The sequence below is a fragment of the Rhipicephalus microplus genome, chromosome 1 (assembly GCF_043290135.1).
Source record: "Rhipicephalus microplus isolate Deutch F79 chromosome 1, USDA_Rmic, whole genome shotgun sequence".
In the NCBI taxonomy this organism is placed as follows: Eukaryota; Metazoa; Arthropoda; class Arachnida; order Ixodida; family Ixodidae; genus Rhipicephalus; species Rhipicephalus microplus.
In genome coordinates this window covers 28,722,748-28,744,535 of record NC_134700.1, presented here as the reverse complement: position 1 = coordinate 28,744,535, position 21,788 = coordinate 28,722,748, and the positions used below count along the sequence as shown (strand labels likewise).

Below are 21,788 nucleotides of genomic sequence, written 5' to 3'. Positions count from 1 at the left end.
CCTACCACCCTTTCATTAATGCTATAGTATTCCTCTATGTTGCCAGCTATGTTTCTGTGAATTAGGAACACCACTCCCAGTTATCTTCTGTCTGCCAAGCCCCTGTAGCAAAGGACGTGCCCATTCTGTAGCACCGTATAGGCCTCATCTGTCCTCCTAACCTCACTGAGCCCTATTATATCCCATTTAACACTCTCTAGCTCCTCGAATAGTACAGCTAGACTTCCCTCACTAGATAAGGTTCTAGCGTTAAACGTTGCCAAGTTCAGGTTCCAATGGCGGCCTGTCCGGATCCAGAGATTCTTAGCACCCTCTGCTGCGTTGCAGATCTGACCGCTGCCATGGTCAGTTGCTTCGCAGCTGCTGGGGACTGAGGGCCGTGAGTTATTTGACGTAAGCATGTGGGAGGTAGTGGCCAGATACTGCACCAGGGTGGCCAATCCTTCTCTGGTGAGGGAGTGCGTTCTCGGCGGTGTTTGCCGGTGAGGCCGCACCCCAGGCCTCTTAATGCAGTTCCATCAACACGCGGATTTTTTTTTTTTTAATCCGGTTGGAAACTGCGCGGTACCGGGATTTGAACCACGGACCTCTTGCATGCGAGGCGGATGCTCTAACCACTACGCCATCGCCGCACTTCGCCAGGTATGTTAATATTAATCATTGGTTGTGCGAGGCACCATGGCGGAGTCACAGGTCTAGCGGCAGGAGAGAACGAAGTTTGGATCGACTCACCATGTGCGGTCGCTGTTTTGCAGTAAGATGTGCATGGTCGGACCACTGGTAGAGAGGCTAGGTGATGTCGAGGGGTTCGAGCAAGGTGTCTTATATGTGTCCTCAGCACTTCCACATTAATGTGGGTCTTGATGAGGTTGTCCCTTGTGATGGCGATAGTTGCCGCTGATGACGCACTTTGGGGCAAGCCTAAACATATCCGGAGTGCTTGAGCCTGGACACTTTGAAGCATTCGTATGCTTGTTTTACTTGCGTTAGTTAACACAAGTAGGCTGTACCGAAGAAATCCAAGGAAAAGAATCCTGTATAGTCGCAACATAGCAGTTGTGGACATTCCCCAGTTGTTTCCAGCGAAGAACTTGAACAAATGACAGATGCCTGTCAATCGCCTTTTCATGTATGATACATGTGAGCTCCATGAGAGGTCTCTGTCAATTATAAACCCTACGAACTTGTATGATCGGAGGTGACGTATCCTTTCGCTGTTTATCAGAACGCTGTAGTTCTGCATTGGTTTGCGCGTAAATGCCACAAGTGCACATTTCTCAGAGGAAATTTCTAGACCTCGTTGACGGAGGTAAGAAGCAACTTGAGTGGCAGCTTTCTGAATGCGCGCTCGCAGCTGTAGACGTGTTACTGCAGACGTCCAAACGCAGATGTCGTCCGCGTACATTGACAATCTGACAGTACTTGGCAGATGCTCATTGAAAGCTATTAGCGTCAGGTTGAATAGTACAGGGCTTAGTATGCCACCCTGAGGAACACCACGGTGGCTGTAATGTACCAAAGTGTCACCATCCTCGGTTCTCACGAAAAAGGATCGCTCAGAGAGATAGCTGCGTAGCCACTGAAACATCCGACCACCCACTCCTACCTCCTTGAGAGCGGTGAGGACAGCTTCATGTGTGACGTTATCGTACGCCCCTTTAACATCAAGAAATAAAGAAGCGCAGAGACGCTTACGGCCTTTTTCGTGTTGCACGTAGCTGACCAGGTCTATGACGCTATCAATTGATGACCGGCCACGGCGGAATCCCGTCATAGCGTCCGGGTAGATGTTGTGATGCTCAGGAACCATTCTAGCCGTCAAAGTACCATCCTCTCCATCACTTTGCCCAAGCAACTAGCCAGTGCAATCGGGCGGTATGATGTGAGCACCAATGGTGACTTGCCAGGCTTCAGTAATGGAACCAAACGGCTGGTCTTCCAGTTAACTGGGAGGGTGCCCTCTCGCCACGAATCGTTGTATATCTCGAGGAGGGCGCTCCTCGCGCACTCACCAAGGTGACACAGTGCTCTGTATCATATTCCATCAGGCCCGGGTGCTGATGTCTGTCTACACAAAGCCAGTGCTGCTTTAAGCTCGTGAATGGAAAAAAATTGGTCCATGTGGTGATCGTGTGATGTCGTGCCACCACGTGAGAGCGTGGAGATGTTGGGATCTGCGAGTTGACCAGATAAGTTGGCACAGAACTCTTCTGCCACGTCGACCTCCGATCTCTGTTGAGAGAGGGCTAGAGCCTTGAATGGAGACCGCTGAATGGGAGCTGTCCGGAGTCCTCTTACTGTCCTCCACAAGTGTGATAAAGGCTTGCGAGGATCTAACGAACCGCAGAAGGCTGCCCAACGTTGTGACTCTAGCTTGTCTATGCTGCGTTGTATCTTCTTCTGAAGACGTCTAGCGATTCGTAAATCGTCGATTGCTTTCGTGCGTCGGTACCTTCGTTCCGCACGCCGTCAGAGAGCCCGAAGCCGTTCTAATTCCACATCAAATTCGGTTGCTCCCGAAGAGCATGTGAGGGTGCACACTGTGTCTTGCACTGTGGACTTCATCACCTCTTCTAATTCAAATGAGGTGTTCTCTTGACAGCGTTTTTCCATGAGAGATTCAAACTTGGTCCAGTCCACTCTTTGGATAGTTTCGCATACCTTGCAAGGTGATAATCCTCTGATCTTGACATACGTGGGAATGTGGTCGCTCCCATGTGTTTCTATATCCGCAAACCATCCGACACATCTGACGAGACCTCGAGAAACAAAAGCCAAGTCAAGGCAACTGCTGTATCCAGGGCCACGTAAAAATGTTGGGCTGCCATCATTTAACAAGCACAGCTCGTTGTCTGAAGCAAACGTTATCAGACTTCTACCCTTTGCGCTGATCTTCGGGCTCCCCCATAGCGTATGGTGGGCGTTAAAGTTTCCGATGATCACCCATGGGCCAGGAGTGGATGATAGGATGTGTCCTAGTCTTCTGTGGTCAAATCTACTTGATGGCGACAGGTATGCACCGACAACAGTGACAATAAGATCCTTTTTCTTCACTGTTAAGCATATATATTGGTTATCGTTGTCAGGTGGTACAGGCCGAAGAATGTAGGTCAGGTCACGTCGAATAAACAGCAGGACCTTGCTGTTCCCACTATAACAAGCCGACATAAATGATTCGTATCCGGAGAGTCTGATAGCGCTCGACAAATTTGGCTCGCAGATGACGATGATGGAAAACATATTGGTGGAAACGAACTAACGGAAATCTGCAATGCGCGATTTCAGTCACCGTGCATTCCACTGAAAAATTGTTGCTTTTTTGACCTCTTTCCTGAAAGACAGTGGCTGGTGGGCCATTATCTACTCAAGAGCTGCCAGTACTGGACTCAGAGCATCCAGTACTTGAAGTGCACTTCTGGCTGACGTTGTACGCATGTTGTTTAACACCGTGCGAATAGCGTTAATTATGGGTCGTAGAAGAGCAATCACTTGCTTATCCAAGTTCCGCTGCTCCTCTGTTGTCGCAGCTTGCTCTGATGAATGCGGCTTCTGATGCGGTTCTTTCACAAGTTGCGTGCGCGTAAGTGGCGGCCACTCTTCAGTAGAGAGAGATCTACTTGTTTTCTCTCTTCCATCGTCTGCGTTCGCCGCGGTGTACCCTGCAGTGGGCGCCGTTCCCAGATGCGATGACTTACTTCTTGTAGTTGACTGTGTTCTTCGCGAAGATCTTCGACGGTGACGTCGTTGTCTTCGCCGGACTTTTTCCGCGGCCTCTTTGTGGGTAGAGCTGTCTCGCACCATTTGTCTAAGCGTGGACAGTCTTTGGAAGATGCACTGTGGGCACCTTGACAATTAGGGCACTTTAGTATGGTTGCGCTGCATTTGTCCTCGGTGTGTGGTTTTGAGCATCGGGGGCACACTTCGGAGTTCCTGCACGCTCCCTGCACATGGCCGATCTTCTGGCACTCATGACATCGCATAGGTTTTGGAATAAATGGTCGGACCTGGTGACGAAAGTGGCCAACCATCACATGGGAGGGGAGACAGTCCCCTTTGAACGTAATTCTCACACAATGTGTGTTACCAAGGCGGCTGACATTCACAATGACGTTATCTTCATTTGCCGGTTAGTCAAAATCACCTGTGGGACCATGACGCTCACGAATTTCATCTCCCACTTGGGAGGAACCCCGGGTGCCTGGTACAATACTTGTGAGACTCAGCTCGCCAGCAGAGATACTTTCAACGAGAAGCTCTGTGACATTTCTGGGAATCTGACTATACAGAAACAGCTTGCAACCTGTGTCCAGTCGCCAACTGAATTGAGGTCTCACAGTTACAGGAAATGCTTGCTCTGTGCCGTTAAGTGAACAAGGCCAGTTGACAAGATGAATCACATTCTCGAGGGGATCGCAGACGACGCATTCAATTTGTTCACATGCACCAATGTCTATACCTTTGACCTCCTCCTACAAGAATGCTACTGCTTCAAAATGGCCAAAAACTATTGCGTCATACTTGAATTTTCTTGGCTACAAAACATGGCAGTCACACCAACCTGTACTAATATCCGTGCAACATCGCACTTTGAAAAGACAGTGATGTGTACAGTTTGGCAGAAGCTTTAAGCAACATTCTAGCACCATTCTACCAATCTCCAATCAAACATACTGCTGTTTAAGCATCCTTTCACAGTCGTTATTCAGGCCATCGTGCGGCGAGAAATCGCCAACCTCTGTCTGCCCGTCTCCTTTCGCCTTTCAACCCGGCTACCAACCAACAACAATAAATGCATCTCGCCATGAGCCGTATTTTTTCTGCAGGATCCCTAATCCAGCGAACTCCTGATGACAAACCCATCTGCTTCCATTGCCGCTGAGTTAATCATGTCTCCCGCCACTGCTGTACCACTAGAACACCGCTGTACTGAAGTCAGTTTTAAATGTGGAGCACTTCATAGTCACACCTACTCACAAATCCGGTGTCGGGAAAGCCGTTGACACCAGCACTGCGCATGCTCGCATCTCGTGGCAACTATCGCTCATCCTCTCTCTCACCCCGCAAGGCCGACGCAGGCAGCGCCTGCTAGAAAAAACCGACTGCTCACGCCGCACAACCATTCACTGGCCACCCCGTATATGTAAGGCACCGGATCACGCATTCAGAGTTCGGTCAAGGGCATCCTTACTTGACTTCCACTTGACTCGGAAAGACGCGACGAAAGAAACAATACCTTCAACCAGTAGCGGGGCACAACTGCACATCAGTGTCCCACCACTCAGTGAAGGCAACGCTTCTCCTTTATTCAATAAATAAGGATAATAAAGATGAAAAACTGCTCTCTCTGTACACAAGTCCATATAGTGTACTTCGACTCCCGTAACATACTAAATTGCTCCAGTCAATTCGTAATCTTCATCCTCCCTGCAGGCCAGCGATAAGGTACACAATGTGCACTGATTGATTGATATGTGGGGTTTAACGTCCCAAAACCACTATATGATTATGAGAGACGCCGTAATGGAGGGCTCCGGAAAACACAATGTGCACTAAGCAATACAACTCTTCCAGTGACGCTGATGTCGAGGTACACCGAGAGGGCGCGTCTGCTGCCGGGCATTATGCTACACTATGCCATCCTTCTGAACCATGCGCGTGTGCACCCAGCGAAAAGAGCGAAGGTCACTCACTGTTCGTTCTTTGAGCTGAAGTGATAAACTGAGCAACCGATGCTGTAAATATGTCTTGTAAATAGTCTACAGTGCAAGCGACTCGTCGTTCACGCAATATTATGCTGCAGCTTTAAATTGTGGATAACACTTGGCACTATATTATAGGTCATGTGCTAATTGCAAGCCAGTCCTTCGGCAAACAAGAGTGTTGGAGCATACTAAAGAAGGGCATGTGAAATATTTGAAGCATCTGCAATCTTCAGCTTTTACCCAGAGAAGTGCGTCAGTGAACCCTCTATTTATCCAAACAAGAAAGAGCTTGAATTTTTAGGGCAGATAAGAGGCCTTGAATATAGCGCAAGATAATGTTGTGAGTGTGTTGTCATAAGTGGAAGTTTGATGTTTTCAATAAATTCTGTTGCTATTTTGCACCTGACCTCTAACTTATCTTGCAACGGTGCAGTTTTATTTCAGTTTTAATGTTTTACCAACCAGCCCCCCAATGCACATTAACCGGTGCGCTTATCAATCTGGCACACATTGGGGTCTACGGGAAAGGTAACGCTTAAGGCAGTTGATTTCATATTTATGCAAGTTAGTCAACAGGTGGCTAACAGATTCTCTACCACTAATATTGATGTGCGATGTCTCAATCCCCAGACATATTTCTTCATTTCTATGCCACTACAAAGAAACAAATTCATAGAATTTTGGTTCACAGTTACACTCTTGACAATGCAAAGATAGACTAGAAGGTCAACCTCATGTTAGCGATCTCTTATGCCCCAATTATTTCTGGTTAATGCAGTGACCTGCCTGTCCTACGTAAAAATTCACTCAATTTCAGGGACTCTTCAATAAACACAAAATTATTCCTATTGCAATAACTGATTCAATTTGCTCATCGCCTTCGCTGCCTTAGTATTATATGCTTTCTCATTAGTGTCTGCAGAGTTGACTGACCACTTTCTTGAAGGTGCGCTGCCGCTGGCCACTTGCTGATGAGTGACTGCTGTCACTACTGGCCCAGCGCCTGCGAGCAGAAAATGTGGAGGGAAACCGTATGAGCAGACATCACAATAAATAATTTGCAATTTCTTCCAAGTCACTCCACATATCAAAAGAAGCCACAAACCTGGCAATAACATTAAAGGTCGGTTACGTCCCACCTTCATGAAGCTCCCAGATTTCCAGAATAAGGTAATAAAAAATTGCTTGAAACTAAGCACTCATCTAAAGCACTCTGCTAGACTTCTTAGAAACAAAGTTCACAGCGTCATAAATTTCAGTTTGAACTATGTTTTTCTTTTCAACAAGCAGTAGTGACTGTTTGTATTTCCTTTATGTTGTCACTTGGTCGCTCCCGAAGCACCCCACTCTTTTTATGCTTGTTCGCTTTCTAGGCAAAACAAGAATTGGCCACCCTAGTGTGTGACACTGGCCAGCACCTCCCACCTCATTACACACTCAGACTTCAGCAGCTGCTGAACCACGACAGTGGTCGAGCATGAAAAGCAGCAGAGGGTACTCAACATTTCTGGACTTGACCAGACTGCCACTGGAAGCAACCTTGGAACATTTAACACCAGGGCCTTATCAGGAAAAACTAGGCTGAAGAGTTGCATCAGAGGCTAGAAAATATTATGAGGGATATTATTGGCCTTAGCGAGGTTAAAGAAATCAGGGAGGCATACACCATGCAAAATAGCAGACATGTCAAATGCTATACAGGACTGCCTGACAAGAGAGACAAGCTGTCGGATTTTAGGGGCGAAGCTCCCTAAGGCGTGGCTTGTGCATACCCCGCTGTTGTAGTGTATAACCTGTGGCACATCCCCATATACCAGTGGCACATACCCGCCTTCGGGCACATATCTACATGTTACGAAAGAAAAATGTAGCACGGCGTCGTTATCCGCCCTCCATGTTAACAAAGCGCTCAGAGCATAAATGTGGTACATGCTTTCGCTTCGCCCTTGGATTGGCTGCTGGATGGCGGTACTTGTATATGATCAATATATCATAAAAAGAAGCAAGATGGCGGTACTTGAAGTGCTTACCAAATGGACGGACAGATGAACGGACACACACAGACGAACAAGACAGACACACTGATGGACAGATGGACGAACAGATGCACGTACGGATGGACTGATGCACGGATGCACGAACCAACGGATGGACGGAAGCACAGACGGATTGACGGCGCTTTGCCCCACTTATCATTCATTTCGTAGATAAGCAAGAATTTTTTTATTTACAAAGACCTCGCAGGCAACATTCAAGAGTTCTCCAGTACGTACGAAGGGTAGCGAGCCTTTTTATAAAACTAAACAAGCGCAGGTGTATGCCCCACATTTAGTCTTGAATACAGAACAGCCATATGAGGATATCAAAGTAGCCGTGAGACAAGGGTGCACCCGGTACAACATGATCAAGGGAGACTTCAATGCAAAGGTAGGAACAAAAATTGGGAAAAGGCAGTTGGTACTGACTCTTGGAAAGGAACAACAGAACCCCCATAGGCAAACCAAAAATGAAAAAATAAACTTTATTATGAGGTGTCTCCCTTTTTTTTTTGTAAGAGCCATAAGAGAATGCAATGCTCCATTGCCTGACATTGTGAACATTTCAGACAACAAGGTGCTTTATTGCGTTTATTGAGTGTCATTACTTTGTTACTTTTTGACTGTAACCTCCCTGCTATAAGGCCCACTGGTGCGATGCAGCTATGTAATAAATAAAATAAAGTAGAGCAATCAATGGCAGAACCATAGAGGAATAATGGGCTGGAGTGCATACGGCAAGTAGAGTCGTGTGTGTTACTCAGGTAGATGTGTGAGTGTTTGCGAGAGTGAAGGTTGCTTGAAATTTTTTACAATACGACTACCAAACAATGTCAGGAAATCTGCCACTATCATTAAAGCGAAACGTACACAAGCACCGCATAGTCCTAGCTTTTACATATGGGGCTGTAACATATTGTTACGAGATTAGTGACTTCTCTACAAAATGCTTTTACAGAGGAAAAACCACAGGCAAGAGTCACAATGGCTGATTGGCCCCCTCGCACGCCTCTCACCCGATTGAGTCCTTCCTCTTCCTTTACTTCATTTCCGTGACAGGACCCCCGGGCGCTGGAGCGCCCTCTCGACCGAAATAGGGTTTCATGCGTGAAACATGGACGATGTCAACAAGTGACGAACTTGGTGACATATTGGAGTGCGATGGCGTTATCTCGTCCTTGAGATTGCTAACTTGACTTAAGACTAAATAGGGTCCTGTGTATTGGGACAAAAGTTTTTCGGAGAGACCTACAAGACTATATAGATAGATTACTGTGTATCGAGACTAAAGTTTTTCGGAGAGACCTACATGGCAACACGGTGACCAGAGGAGCATGTGGTCACCTGGGGCAAACATTATATTACGATGCCGGTGGTCGTAGCAGGCTTTTCGCATATCCTGTGACCTGGTGAGATGAGACTGGGCAACTCGACGAGCCATGTGGACCCAATAAATGGCTTCGCAAGTGTACTCAGAAGCAGATGGCTTGAGAGGTAAGGTGGTTTCAAATGGCAATATGGGGTCGCGACCATACAAAAGATAAAAAGGTGAGAATCCCGTGGTGTCATGACGAGAGGAATTATATGCGAAAGTCACATAGGCCAACAAGGTGTCCCAGTTACGATGATCGTCGGAGACGTACATCGAAAGCATCTCTGTAAGTATGCGGTTGAGACGTTCAGTTAGGCCATTAGTTTGTGGATGGTAGGCGGTAGATAGCTTATGCGCTGTAGCACACGATCGAAGAAGGTCGTCGGCAACTTTGTACAAGAAAGAGCGGCCGCGGTCCGTAAGCAGCTGTCGAGGTGCACCTTGGTGTAAGATGACATCATGAAGAAAAAAATTCACGACGTCAATGGTGCAACTGATTGGCATGGCCTTTGCTATCGCGTAACGGGTCTCATAATCTGTGGCGATGGCGATCCATTTATTTCCCAGTGTCGTCGTCGGAAAAAAGCCAAGAAGGTCGAGTCCCACGCGAAGAAATGGTTCAGAGGGGACTTCGATTGGGCGAAGATATCCAGCTGGCAGCAAAGAAGGTCTTTTCCGGCGCTGGCCGAGGTCGCAAGTAGCGACATATCGACGCACGCTGTGGTACAGTCCTGGCCAGAAAACCGACGTCGCATGCGGGTGTATGTGCGGAAAACACCGAGGTGTCCCGCTGTTGGTGCATCGTGAAGTTGTTCAAATATGGCAGGCCGTAGATGACGAGGAATGACAAGCAGAAGCTCAGGGCCTTCAGTGCTGACGTTGCGGCAGTAGATGATGCCGCAATGCAGCAAGAACATACAGGATTCAGCATCATGGCTGAATCCCAAAGTGTGTGGTGTTATTCAATGACAATAGGTTGGGATAATAAAAACCATGGTGGACATGTACGGCATCAGCACAAGTGCCTCGATAGTTCACACCCTTGCGTCCAAGGGCCGTGAGGCAAGTGTTTTGTTGAGTGTAGCCACCGCAGCGGAGACCTTTCTGGAAAGGTCGTGCTACGGAATACTCGTATATATTATATGAAAAGCACGAACTTCTCTCAAAAAAGCTAACAACAATTTATGCGTGAAAAGTGGTTCCCTACCGACGAACATTGCAGGATGAAGTGGTATCTGTTGTCTTCTGGATTAGAATGTGAAGTACGGTGGGTGCTTCTCCACATCTATCACACAAATGTGGATCACCACCAGACAAAAGAAATGAATGTGTTGTGTGTGTATGTCCTGTCTTAACCTTGTAAGTATTACTTCTGTGTGGCATTATTTAATACTGGTAGCCAATGACCAAGTTGCGGCTTGATGACATGCAATTTATTACCTGTGTGTGTGTGTCCCATGTGCTCTGCCAATAACCCCTGAGCTTTCGTTTTAGAGAAGGTTTCAAATCGAGTGCAGGAATTGGCATGAATGCATTGGTTTACGGTTTTGTTGGCGGATACAGCTAGCTGGTCCACCAGAACGTTGCCTTGTATTTTGTGGTGTCCGGGCACCCAACAGACTACAACATGCCTCTTGGATGAGTAGACTGTGCATAAGAGCGAATAAAGTGACACAAGAACATTGTTTTTGTGCTTTTTAAGAGTTTACAGAGCTTTTACTTCACTTAATAAAATCTGTATATATTATTCCTTCTTGTAATTTCATTTTTTTTATGTGTTTAATGGCCGCAAGTATTGCATAAGCTTCGCCGGTGAAAATGCTTGTATCAGAGTGCAGGACGCCGCCTTCCGAAAAGAATGGTCCGACGGCTGTGTACGAGACAGAAGTGTTGGACTTTGAAGCATCTGTAAAGAACTCGGGACATGTGTATTTCTGTTGTAGTTCTAGGAAGTATGTCTGGATATGTGCAATTGGTGCATGCTTCGCAACCTCCAAGAAAGACATGTCGCAATCTATCGCCTGCCATCGTTACGGTGGCAGGCATACTGTGGGAGCCATCAAACTGTGTTCAAGTCACACTGGTTTCCTTCGCTAGGCCCTTAGCCCGCAGTGAGTAGGACTGTCTCATAGAAGGCCATTTTTCAAACACAGCAAAACTTGACATGTCATTAATTGTCAAATGTAAAGGGTGTTCCTTGTCTACGCTCACTTGAAAATAATATTTAAAAGACATGTAACATCTCTGTAGGTGGAGCGACCATTCGTTTGATTCCACGCACAGGCTTTCCATGGGGCTAGTGTGAAAAGCACCCGTAGAGAGATGGATGCCTAGATGATGAATAGGGTCAAGCATTTTAATGCAGTAGGTGTCGCAGACTGATATGCTATTTCCCCATAGTATAGGCAGGTACGTATGAGGCTTTTATACAAATTCATTAAATACTTCTTGTCACTTCCCCACAAAGTGCGTGACAGCACTTTTAGAACGTTCATTGCTTTTGTGCACTTGTTTTTTAGATACCTAATGTATGGTACGAAGGTTAGCTTGGTGTCCAGAATTAGGCCAAGGAATTTGTATTTGGCATTAACAGACAGGCGTTGACCATGCAATTGAATGTTAGGGTCAGGGTGAGTGCCTCTCTTTCTAGAGAACAAGACACGCATGCTTTTTTGTGGGTTCAATCGGAATCCGTTTTTCTCAGCCCAATTGGATACTTTGTTCAAACCAAGCTGAACGTGCCGCTCTCACATGGCCAGATTACAAGATTTGAAACAAAGGTGGACGGCGTCGACAAATATGTACAATAAACATATTGCGAGGGATGGACAAGCGCAAAGAATTCATTATGATAATAAAAAGTGTGCAACTAAGTACACTACCTAGCAGCACTCCTGCTTCTTGAACAAGTGTTTTGGAAAATATGCTGCCGGAATGTCCGGTTTGACAAGTAATTTTCAATTATGGTAAGCATTCTGTCATGCATGCCAAGGTGGGACAGATCTCTTAATATTCCAAAGCACCATGTTGAATCATAAGCCCTTTCGATATTCAGGAACACAGAAAGAATTGTCTGTAGACGGAAGAGTCTCTGATCTATGCTTCGATGCGAACAAGGCGATCGGTGGTGAATCTACCCTCTCGAAATCCACACTGGAATGGATCGAGCAAATCGTTTGTTACAAAGAAATGTAGAAGTCGGCAGTTTATCATTTTTTCGAAGAGTTTGCACAAGCAGCTTGTAAGTGCAATAAGCCTATAACTCGAAACAGAAGGGTCCTTGCCCTCTTTCAAAATGGGAATATTTATAGCCTCTTTCCAGAAAGCAGGGATAGTGCCAGAAAACCAGATAGCATTGTACAAAGTAAAGTTGTTTGCGTTTCAATTGAGATGTTTTTCAGCATTTCATACAGCACACGGTCGGAACCTGTGGCAGAATTACTGCAGGAGTTAAGTGATGTTTGGAGCTCAGCTAAGCTGAAAGCTTGGTTGTATGCCTCGTATTTTGTACATTTGTGTTCTAGATTTTTTTTTATTCTTGATTATATTTTTGGAAAGCGTACTGTGACGAGTATAGTGTGACGAGCTAGAAACCTGTTCGAAGTGTACGCCCAAGAAGTCCGTTTGATCTTCCAAGTTGTCACCATGTGTGTTCACGAGTGGGAGTGAGTGTACTTGTCTTTTTCATTCATTCATTCATTTTTTTTTTTAATTTCATTTTTATTTCCTTGAGGACCCCACTGGGGGGTATTACATAAGGGGTGGATACACAGGAAAAGAGAACATTTGAACACATTAGTTTTCGCAGCACAGGTGATTTGTAACATTTGTCGCGAAGGATGATGGGAAGGTGGTTGAAGCAATGGAGCAGGGAAGGTCGTTCCAATCCTTGACGGCGCGGGGAAAAAAAGAAGCGGAAAAAGTGGCAGTTCTGTTGCGATAACGTGACACTTGAAGTGGATGGCTTGTGCGGTGTTAAATGTATGTCGGGGGGAGGATGTAAGGAGCTGCATTGAGAGAAGAATGAAAAAATTTATGAAAGAGAAAAAGGGTGGCGATACGGCGGCGAGCAGAGAGGGGTGATAAACCGGATTGTGCTTTCAAGGATGAAATGCTGATGTCGTATGAGTACAGGGAGTGAATGAATCGAACGGCGCGATTTTGGACAGATTCGAGATCGTTAATGAGGTGTGTTTGGGGCGGGTTCCATATGGGGGAGGCATATTAGAGTTTCGATCTGATGAGAGACCGATATGCCAGCAACTTCACATGTTTTGGTGCATGACGTAGGTGACGCTTCAAGAAGCCCAGAGTTTTATTTGCCGATGAAATAACGTTAGTAATATGCGCATTCCAAGTGAGATCGCAATACAATGTGACACCATGATACTTGTAGGATGGTTGTGATTGTACAGGGACGTTGGCGATATGATATGAAAAAATGAAAGGATTCTTATGGCGGGTAAACGTAACAAGTTTGTATTTGTTAGGGTTAAGAGACAAAAGTCAATTATCGCACCAATCTTGAATGTGGTTAAGATTGTTCAGGAGAAGATTTTGGTCGTGAGTGTTAGTTACTGTCCGATAGATTACACAGTCATCTGCAATGATTGATATGATTGATATGTGGGGTTTAACGTCCCAAAACCACCAAATGATTATGAGAGACGCCGTAGTGGAGGGCTCCGGAAATTTTGACCACCTGGGGTTCTTTAACGTGACAGTCATCTGCAAACATGCGAATTTTGCAGGATACGCTGAGGGGTAAGTCGTTGATGTATATCAGAAACAGGAGGGGGCCAAGAACTGCACTTTGAGGTATGCCTGATGTTACTTTGAGGTAAGCAGAAGATTTATTATTGACATGCACAAACTGAGAACGGTTAGTTAGAAATGCTTTGATCCAAATTAGTACACTAGGGTTTAAGTTTAACTGGGATAGTTTTAGCATTAGTCTTTGGTGGGGTACTCTGTCGGATGCCTTTGCGTAATCTAGAAAGATTGCGTCAGTTTGTAAGTTGTCAAGGTTAGCATGCAGATCGTGAAAAAATATTGCTAGTTGTGTTTCGCAGGAGAATCCTTTTCTAAAACCATGCTGGCTGAGATGAAAAAAGTTGTTGGAATCTAGAAAGTTTACAATCTGAGAGTAGATGACATGTTCCATGATTTTGCATGGGACGCGTGTTAAAGAAATGGGACGGTAGTTCAATGGAAAGTTCAAATCACCTGATTTGTAGATGGGAACGACCTTGCCCATGTTCCAGTCATCTGGAAGAATGTCTGTGGAGAGCGACTGCGTGTACATCAAGCACAGAAATGGGGCGGTGGTGTCATGGATATTTTTAACACTTTTGAGTTAATATAATCGACGCCACCTGATGAGGACAGTTTCATGTTTTGAATAATACTTGAAATACCACTTGCGCAAAAAACAATTGAGCCCATAGAGGATGTCAACAGCACCGGGGCAGGAGAGAAAGGTACGCTAGATTCATTAGTAAACGCAGATGAAAATGCGCTGTTAAAAGATCAGCACATTGATCATCTGAGAGCATGTGACCAGAATTATTAGTAAGGTGGATGGTGCTGGTAGACCGAGGGTTCACTATCTGCCAGAATTTACGTGTGTTACCGGTTAGCATGCCTGGTAAATCCTGGTTCAATAACGCATATTTTGCGTTACTAATAGCAATAGTATATTCTTTTTCGTCTGCATTGTATTTCGCCCAAGCTTCAGGCGTCTCTTTTGCTTTCGCTGCGCGAGAAAGGCGCTTTTTTCTATTCGCTAGTCTCTTTAGTTTGTTTGTAAACCAGGGTTTGTGCGGCATGCTACGGAATGATGTTGTGGGGACAAATTTCCTAATTAATTTATTCATCTTATTTTCAGAAATCTCCCAATTATCGCTCACAGATCGGGAGTGAAAGCTATGTTCGAAGTCTGGAAAGAAGTTTTCGAGTTCTTTTTAATGGCCTCATAATTACCTTTATCGTATAAGGTAATTGTTTTCTTGAGTTTGTCGCGCCGCTCAAGAGGGAAGGAAAAATCTGCATGTATTACTTTGTGGTCACTAATTTCGGGTAGGTATGAAATGGACGATAAAGAATCTGGGGGGTCAGTCAGTATTAAATCTAGGATGTTAGCACAGCCGCCTGATATGCGCATGGGCTCTGACACAAGTTGAGATAAGTTAAAAGTCAAACAAACGTCTATGAAATCTTTCGTTTCGACATTGTATGCCGACGAGGGGGCAGGGTTATGCCAATCAATTTTCAGGAAATTAATGTCCCCAAAAAGTAAAATGTGAGCGTTAGGGTACGTGGTCGTGAGTGTGCTCATTATATTGTTTAAATCACGTGAAAAACCTATATTGGTGCTCGGTGGCCTGTAGCACACCCCGAGTAGGAATGTTTGAGGGGAAGCGTGGCAAACCAGCCACATAATTTCAAAGGCAGATTTTATGTTAACAGCAGAACAGGGTATTTCTGGGCCAACAGCGATCAGCACACCCCCGCCCCAGCCGCGTTTGCGGTCGGTGCGGAATAACTGATAATCAGGTAAGTCCGAAAGCACTTTGCATCAGTAACTTCATCGGTTAACCAAGTTTCCGTTAGTACCAAAATATTACTGTTGGAAGACGCCACAACGACCGACACTAGTTTGCACTTCGGCATGAGACTACGAACATTACTAAAGATAACACAAAAAGAAAGTTCATTGCGTGTTTGGATTTGGCGGTGGTGCGGTTTAGTCTGCGGGCGCGGTGATCGCTATGCAACTTCTATAACCGATTGTGATCCGTGGTCAAAAATGTACCGTTTGGAACCCATATACAAAGTTTTGAAACGGATCTGAAATTTACCTGATTTCTGCTTAGCGAAAGCAACGAGATAACGGCGGGAAGTACGAACTGAGAGGGAATAATCTTCGCCAATGCTGAAATCTGTTCCTTTCAACTTTTTGGCATTTGAGAGGGTGTTTTCTTTGGTTTTGTAGAATGTGAACCTGACAATAATCGGGCGGCAATGATCATTGGTGTGGCGGCGGAGGCGATGCACTCGGTCAATTTCTTTCGGGTCAATATTTATTTTCAAGTGTTCGAGACAGTGGTTAATGATAAGTTCTCCTGTTTCAGTATTTGTTTCTTTGGCGTTAGTATCTGGAAGGTTATAGAAGATTAAGTTGTTGCGGCGTGACCGGTTTTCTGCATCATCCAGCCGTTTTTCAAGTTCGGAAACTAAGTGCGTGGTTGCGGTAGTGTTGGTTTGAATTGCGGCAATGTCAGCTCGTATGGGCAAAATATTTTGGCAATGGCGTTCTAGTTCGGTCATACGCTTTCCTAGATCCGACAATGTTTTGTCGGTTGTGAGGAGTTGCTGCTTTACTTCTTCAAAATCGGATATTAGTTTGTTTTGTCCAGCGCTAATCTTTCAGAGTTCTGCGAGGATTTCATTCATTTCCGGACCAGGGTTAGTTTCAACGTCACCAGATAACAACAAGAGTACGGAGTAAACGAGATATAAACACTCGGCAATGATAGCGACAAGACACTGTGGGCCCGGCAGCTGGACTAGAAAGTAATCACTTGATTTTTTTTGCGTAAAGACTGCTGTGCTTACTAACCTGCATTGTTGGGAGCAAGGGGTAAGCGAACTGCATTGTGTCACAGCTGCCAAGCGCACAAGCTGACGCCGGTGACTGTTCGCGATATATAGGTGCTCGGAGTGCTGATGTTGACTTCGATGGGGCTGTCCAAGGTGAAGTGGGGGAGGAGTAGTCAAGCCACGGCGCTGGCAACAGCGTCGGAGTGGTAGCAGAGGGGGGCGGGACAGTGCCTGCTTCGCCATTGCCAGGCAGGAAGGTGCAGTTTGATGATGGGTCCAACGAAGTGATTGCCAGGCCGGGCATCAGCAGGTGAGCGACAGTTACAAGGAACACCTGCATTGCTGGGAGGAACGGGTAAGCGAACTGCATTGTGTCAAGCTGCCAAGCCCACCTTCCTGCTATTCTAGCAACCATGTTCCAGACTTTAGCCTCCTGTTTATATGAATTGACCCCTGATAAGAACTTCTGCCAGCTTTTTCTTCTGGCCTGCCGACACGTCCTCCTGCCTTGAGACTTAATTTTCTTAAAGTTGTCAAGATTGTCAGTTGTCGGTAAGTTCAGAAGCAACCTTTATGCCCTGTTCTGCCCTGTTCTGCACCATGGGACACGTCGCTTGCCAGGCATTCCAGATGTTTGCGGTATGCACTTGGCTGCTGCATCAGTAAGAAAGGCTGTGAAAAACTGCACAGCTTCATCTATGTTTAACCTACATATGTCATTCCAACTTAAACGAGTAGTGTTGCAAAACTGTCCCCAGTCTGCTTTGTTTATCAGCCATTTGGGAACATGTGGAGGACATTCATATGATGTTGATGTACTCAACACTACAGGAAAATGGTCCCTTCCATATGAATTATTTATGATTTTTCATTTCTGTAGGGGTAGAAGTAAAGGAAATACGATGCTGAGGTCTACGGACGAGTAAGTTTTGTTGGCAACGTTATAGTGTGTTCGCTCTTACCTATTCAACAAGCAGGCACCGAAAGAGAAGAGAAACTGTTCAATGAGACGACCTCGTGCATCACAGCGAGAATCGCCCTATAGACCGCTATGTGCATTTAGGTCCACAAGGAGCAAATAAGGTTCAGGTAGTTCATCTATTAAAAACTGAAATTCATGTCTTTCAAGACGGTGGCGCAGAGGTATGCACAGAGAGCAGATGGTGACGACTTTGTTTAGGAGTACTGCTCGAACAGACACCACCTCAAGAGATGTCTGGAGAGGTAAATGTGTACAAGCTACTCTTTGATTAACCATAATGGCCAACGCCTCAAGGGATGTCTGGAATGGTAAGTGTGTACACGCTACTCTTTCATTAACCATAACGGCCACGCCAACAAATGATGCCACAACATTATCTCGGTTTTTTCAGAATATTGCCACATTGAATATGCAGCACCAAGAAAACAACGAAGAACACGCGCAGCGAGAAAAAGACGAGGTTCTCTTCCGATCAGTTTGCCAGTGTTCTGGTACAATTAAAGTGAGTTTCCTGTATTCAACTGCTGCTGTTCCTGCATTGTGACACTGATGGAGGTGCTGGGTACATGTTCGGGATGCCTGACAACAGCCCCGCATCTAGTCCAGAAAAACTTTCGCGCATCGGCACCCCCGTTCACCGCAGCAGCCGCCTGTTAGACCTCAGCCCGGAGTTCGGTCCATTGCCGGAAAGCGTGACTGTGCCAGAAAGCATGACGGCGCCTGGAAGCACTGGCCCCAACATGCCCAGACCAAGCACGACAAAGGTAACTATTTTGAACCCTCGACTTCCGGTTGACTTCCATGGAAATGCATATGAGGACGCACATGACTGGCTCGAGGAATTCGAGCACAGAGCGAATGTTAACAGGTGGAACACCACACAGAAATTGGGCTACGTTTATTTTTCGCTTCAAGACCGAGCTGGAACATGGTTCACGAATCGCGTGTGGTCGTCTTGGGACGAGTTCCGGCAGAAGTGCCTCAACTCGTTCAAGTACTGAAAGACGAGAAATCGCACAGCGTCTCCTCGAGTCACGGATTCAGAAACCGAATGAATCCGTTACGATGTTTGTTGAGGACATGGCGCGGCTATTTCGTCGAGCAGATCCTAATATGCCCGAAGCCAGAAAGATTAGCCACCTCATGCGGGGCGTTAAGGAGCAGCTGTTTGCTGGTCTCGTACGAAACCTGCCTACAAGTGTTGATGAATTCTCCAAGGAGGCGACATCTATCGAGCGAGCACTGCATCTACGTTATCACCAGTATGACCGCCCAACCAACAGTGCAACGATCAGCGAGGAAGCCACGACCACAGAAACAACACCCAAAGAAGGTTCTTTGCGCCAACTAATTCGTACGAGAAATCGTACAAGAAGCTCGTCGCCAAACCGAATGACTGCACGATCGCCTCAGTAACGGAAGTTGTACGCCAGGAGATCAAGCAAGCGCTCTCGCTTCCTGAGCCGAACACGAGCACTCCCAGGGCAAGCTATGCAGACATAGTCCGCCGACAGCCAGCGAACGTGCCGACACCACATCAGTACCACCAGCAACATCCACCGACAACGCCTTGGTACTACAGAGAAACTTCGATGCCGAGGCGGCCACCACTTCGCAAAACAGACATCTGGCGTACCCTTGATCATAGGCCCTTGTGCTTTCATTGTGGGGAAGCAGGCCGCATCGTTTGGTATTGCCCGTATCGCGTCGCAGGGCACCAAGGGTTTCCTTCCACTATTCCTCGGCGCCATTTCAACGAAACACCTGACGTCGACACGAGTGTCATGACCCCGCGAGATGTTCCTCCTGGGTTTTGGTCGCGCTCACCCTCTCCAGGGCGTTATTCTCCATCCTCTAGACGGAGCACCACTGACATGCCAAGAGGGAGATCTCCTAGTCCACGCCGGGGAAACTAAAAGCAGGGACCTCAGGGGGGAAGGTTGCGAATCATCAAAGTGCTGAAAATCCCCCAATACTGCCGAGCGAAGAGAGACACACTTTCAATGAATCGACGAAAGATGGGGTTTTAACTGCCGAAGTTACAATTACGATTGATGGACATGACGTCATGGCATTGGTCGACACTGGCGCGGACTTCTTAATAATGAGTGAAAGTCTGGCAGACAAGCTCAGGAAGGTTAGATGGAAAGGACAGGATCGCAGATTAGAGGAGCTGGAGGGCAGCTACTCACACCTACCGGAAAGTGCACCGCAAGAATGAAGATAGGGGATGCATCCTTCGTCGCAACTTTCGTTATTCTTTCTGAGAGCTGCAAACAGGCAATCTTGGGGATAGATTTCTTGCGTGAATATGGTGCCACCATCAATATACCGGACGGTGTACTGACCTTTTCAGCGGATTAAAGTGCAGCGCTACACCAAAAATCCCTGCGAGTCATTGACGATGTGACCGTACCTCCGTTATCGTGCTGCCTTGTTTCACTCACGTGCAGCGAGCCGAATACTGGAGAAGGAATCGCTGAACAAGTATTGACGCTTCTACTCTCTCGCGGTGTTGCAATTGCCAGAAGTATCATCGATGTTGTGTGCGGTGAAGCAGAAATTTTGTTGACGAATTTTACCAACGAGCGATGACACATTACACAAGGCCCTACAGTTCCCTACTTCGACGAGATCCCCGAAATCCGCGAGTGCTGTCTAATACAACTGGACGAGCAACAAGCCACGTCAGCCCCACCACCTATTGACGTAAGCACGGATTTGTCACCAGCGCAGAGACAGCGTCTAGTAGATCTTCTTCATCAGTTCAAAGACTGTTTTTCATCGACCTCGAGGGTCAGTCAAACGCCACTGACTAAGCACCAGATAATAATGGAGGAGACGGCAAGGCCAATACGACAGAACCCATACCGCGTAGCACCGAAAGAGCGTGAAGCAATCCAGGAACAAGTGAAGAAAATGCTCGATGATGACGTCATCCAGCCGTCAAGAAGTCCTTGGGCATCGCCAGTAGTGCTGGTTAAAAAGAAAGACGGAAGGTTGCGATTTTGTGTCGACCACCGCAAGCTGAACCGTGTGACAAAGAAAGACGTATACCCATTACCGCGCATCGATGATTCACTCGTCAGGCTGAGGTTTGCACACTACTTTTCGTCAATGGACCTCAAAAGTGGGTATTGGCAAATTGAGGTCGACGAGCGAGATAAAGAAAAAAACGGCTTTTGTAACACCTGATGGGCTTTATGAATTTAAAGTCTTGCCATTCAGATTGTGCTCAGCCCCCGCAACATTTCAGAGACTGATGGATACCGTTCTGTCAAGCCTTAAGTGGCACCGCTGTTGAAACCGCACGATTCTTCGTAGAAAATATCGTCCTCAGACACGGTGCTCTGACAATCATAATAACGGATCCAGGTGCCGCGCTGCTGAAGACAGTGCTTGAGCTCAGTGGAACAGCTCATCGGAAAACCACTTCCTATCATCCACAAACCAACGGCTTAACAGAACGCCTCAACAAGACTATTGCCGACATGTTGAGTATGTACGTTGATGTGGATCACAAGAACTGGGACGACATTCTACCGTACATCACGCTTGCCTATAATAAAGCGCAGCAAGAAACTACACGAAGAACGCCGTTCAGTCTCCTTCATGGCCGTGATGTGACGACGATGCTTGACGCCATGTTACTGCACGGCTGCAATGACATCGATTCAGACGCTGCATATTTTACCCAACGAGCAGAAGAAGCAAGGCAGCTTGCACGCTTCCGAATAACCCAGCAGCAAAATTACGACGCTCAACGTTATAATCTGCGACACCGACATGAGGTCTATTGGCCCGGCGACAAAGTCTGGGTATGGAGTCCTATCCGCCGCTGGGGACTGTCTGAAAAATTGCTGGAGAGGTATTTTGGCCCCTGCAAAGTTTTACAACGCCTCAGCGACGTTAATTACGTGGTCGTTCCAGACAGCCCCTCGACAACTCGCCAGCAAAAACTAGAAATTGTGCACGTTGTGCGAATGAAGCCCTATTTTTCGGACTGATTTACACCATACATCTAATACACAGTCTTTTGTAGAAGAGCATCGGGAAAAAGCTCTTGGATATCGTCAAAATTTTTAGGCAGTTCT

General features: G+C 46.5%; 1 protein-coding gene across 5 annotated transcripts in view; it reads right to left on the bottom strand.

The window, feature by feature from the left end:
• Positions 1–21,788, bottom strand: part of LOC119178100 (very long-chain specific acyl-CoA dehydrogenase, mitochondrial-like) — a 236,796-nt gene that overhangs the window by 204,256 nt on the left and 10,752 nt on the right. For all 5 annotated transcript variants that reach the window (XR_012894667.1, XR_012894668.1, XM_075891514.1 and 2 more), the window contains exon 2: positions 6,636–6,705. Coding sequence is in view for 2 of the 5 variants with exons in the window: in XM_075891514.1 (XP_075747629.1) it covers positions 6,636–6,705 (70 nt within the window). In the remaining 3 variants the exon portion in view is untranslated. The remainder of the gene's footprint in view (positions 1–6,635; positions 6,706–21,788) is intronic.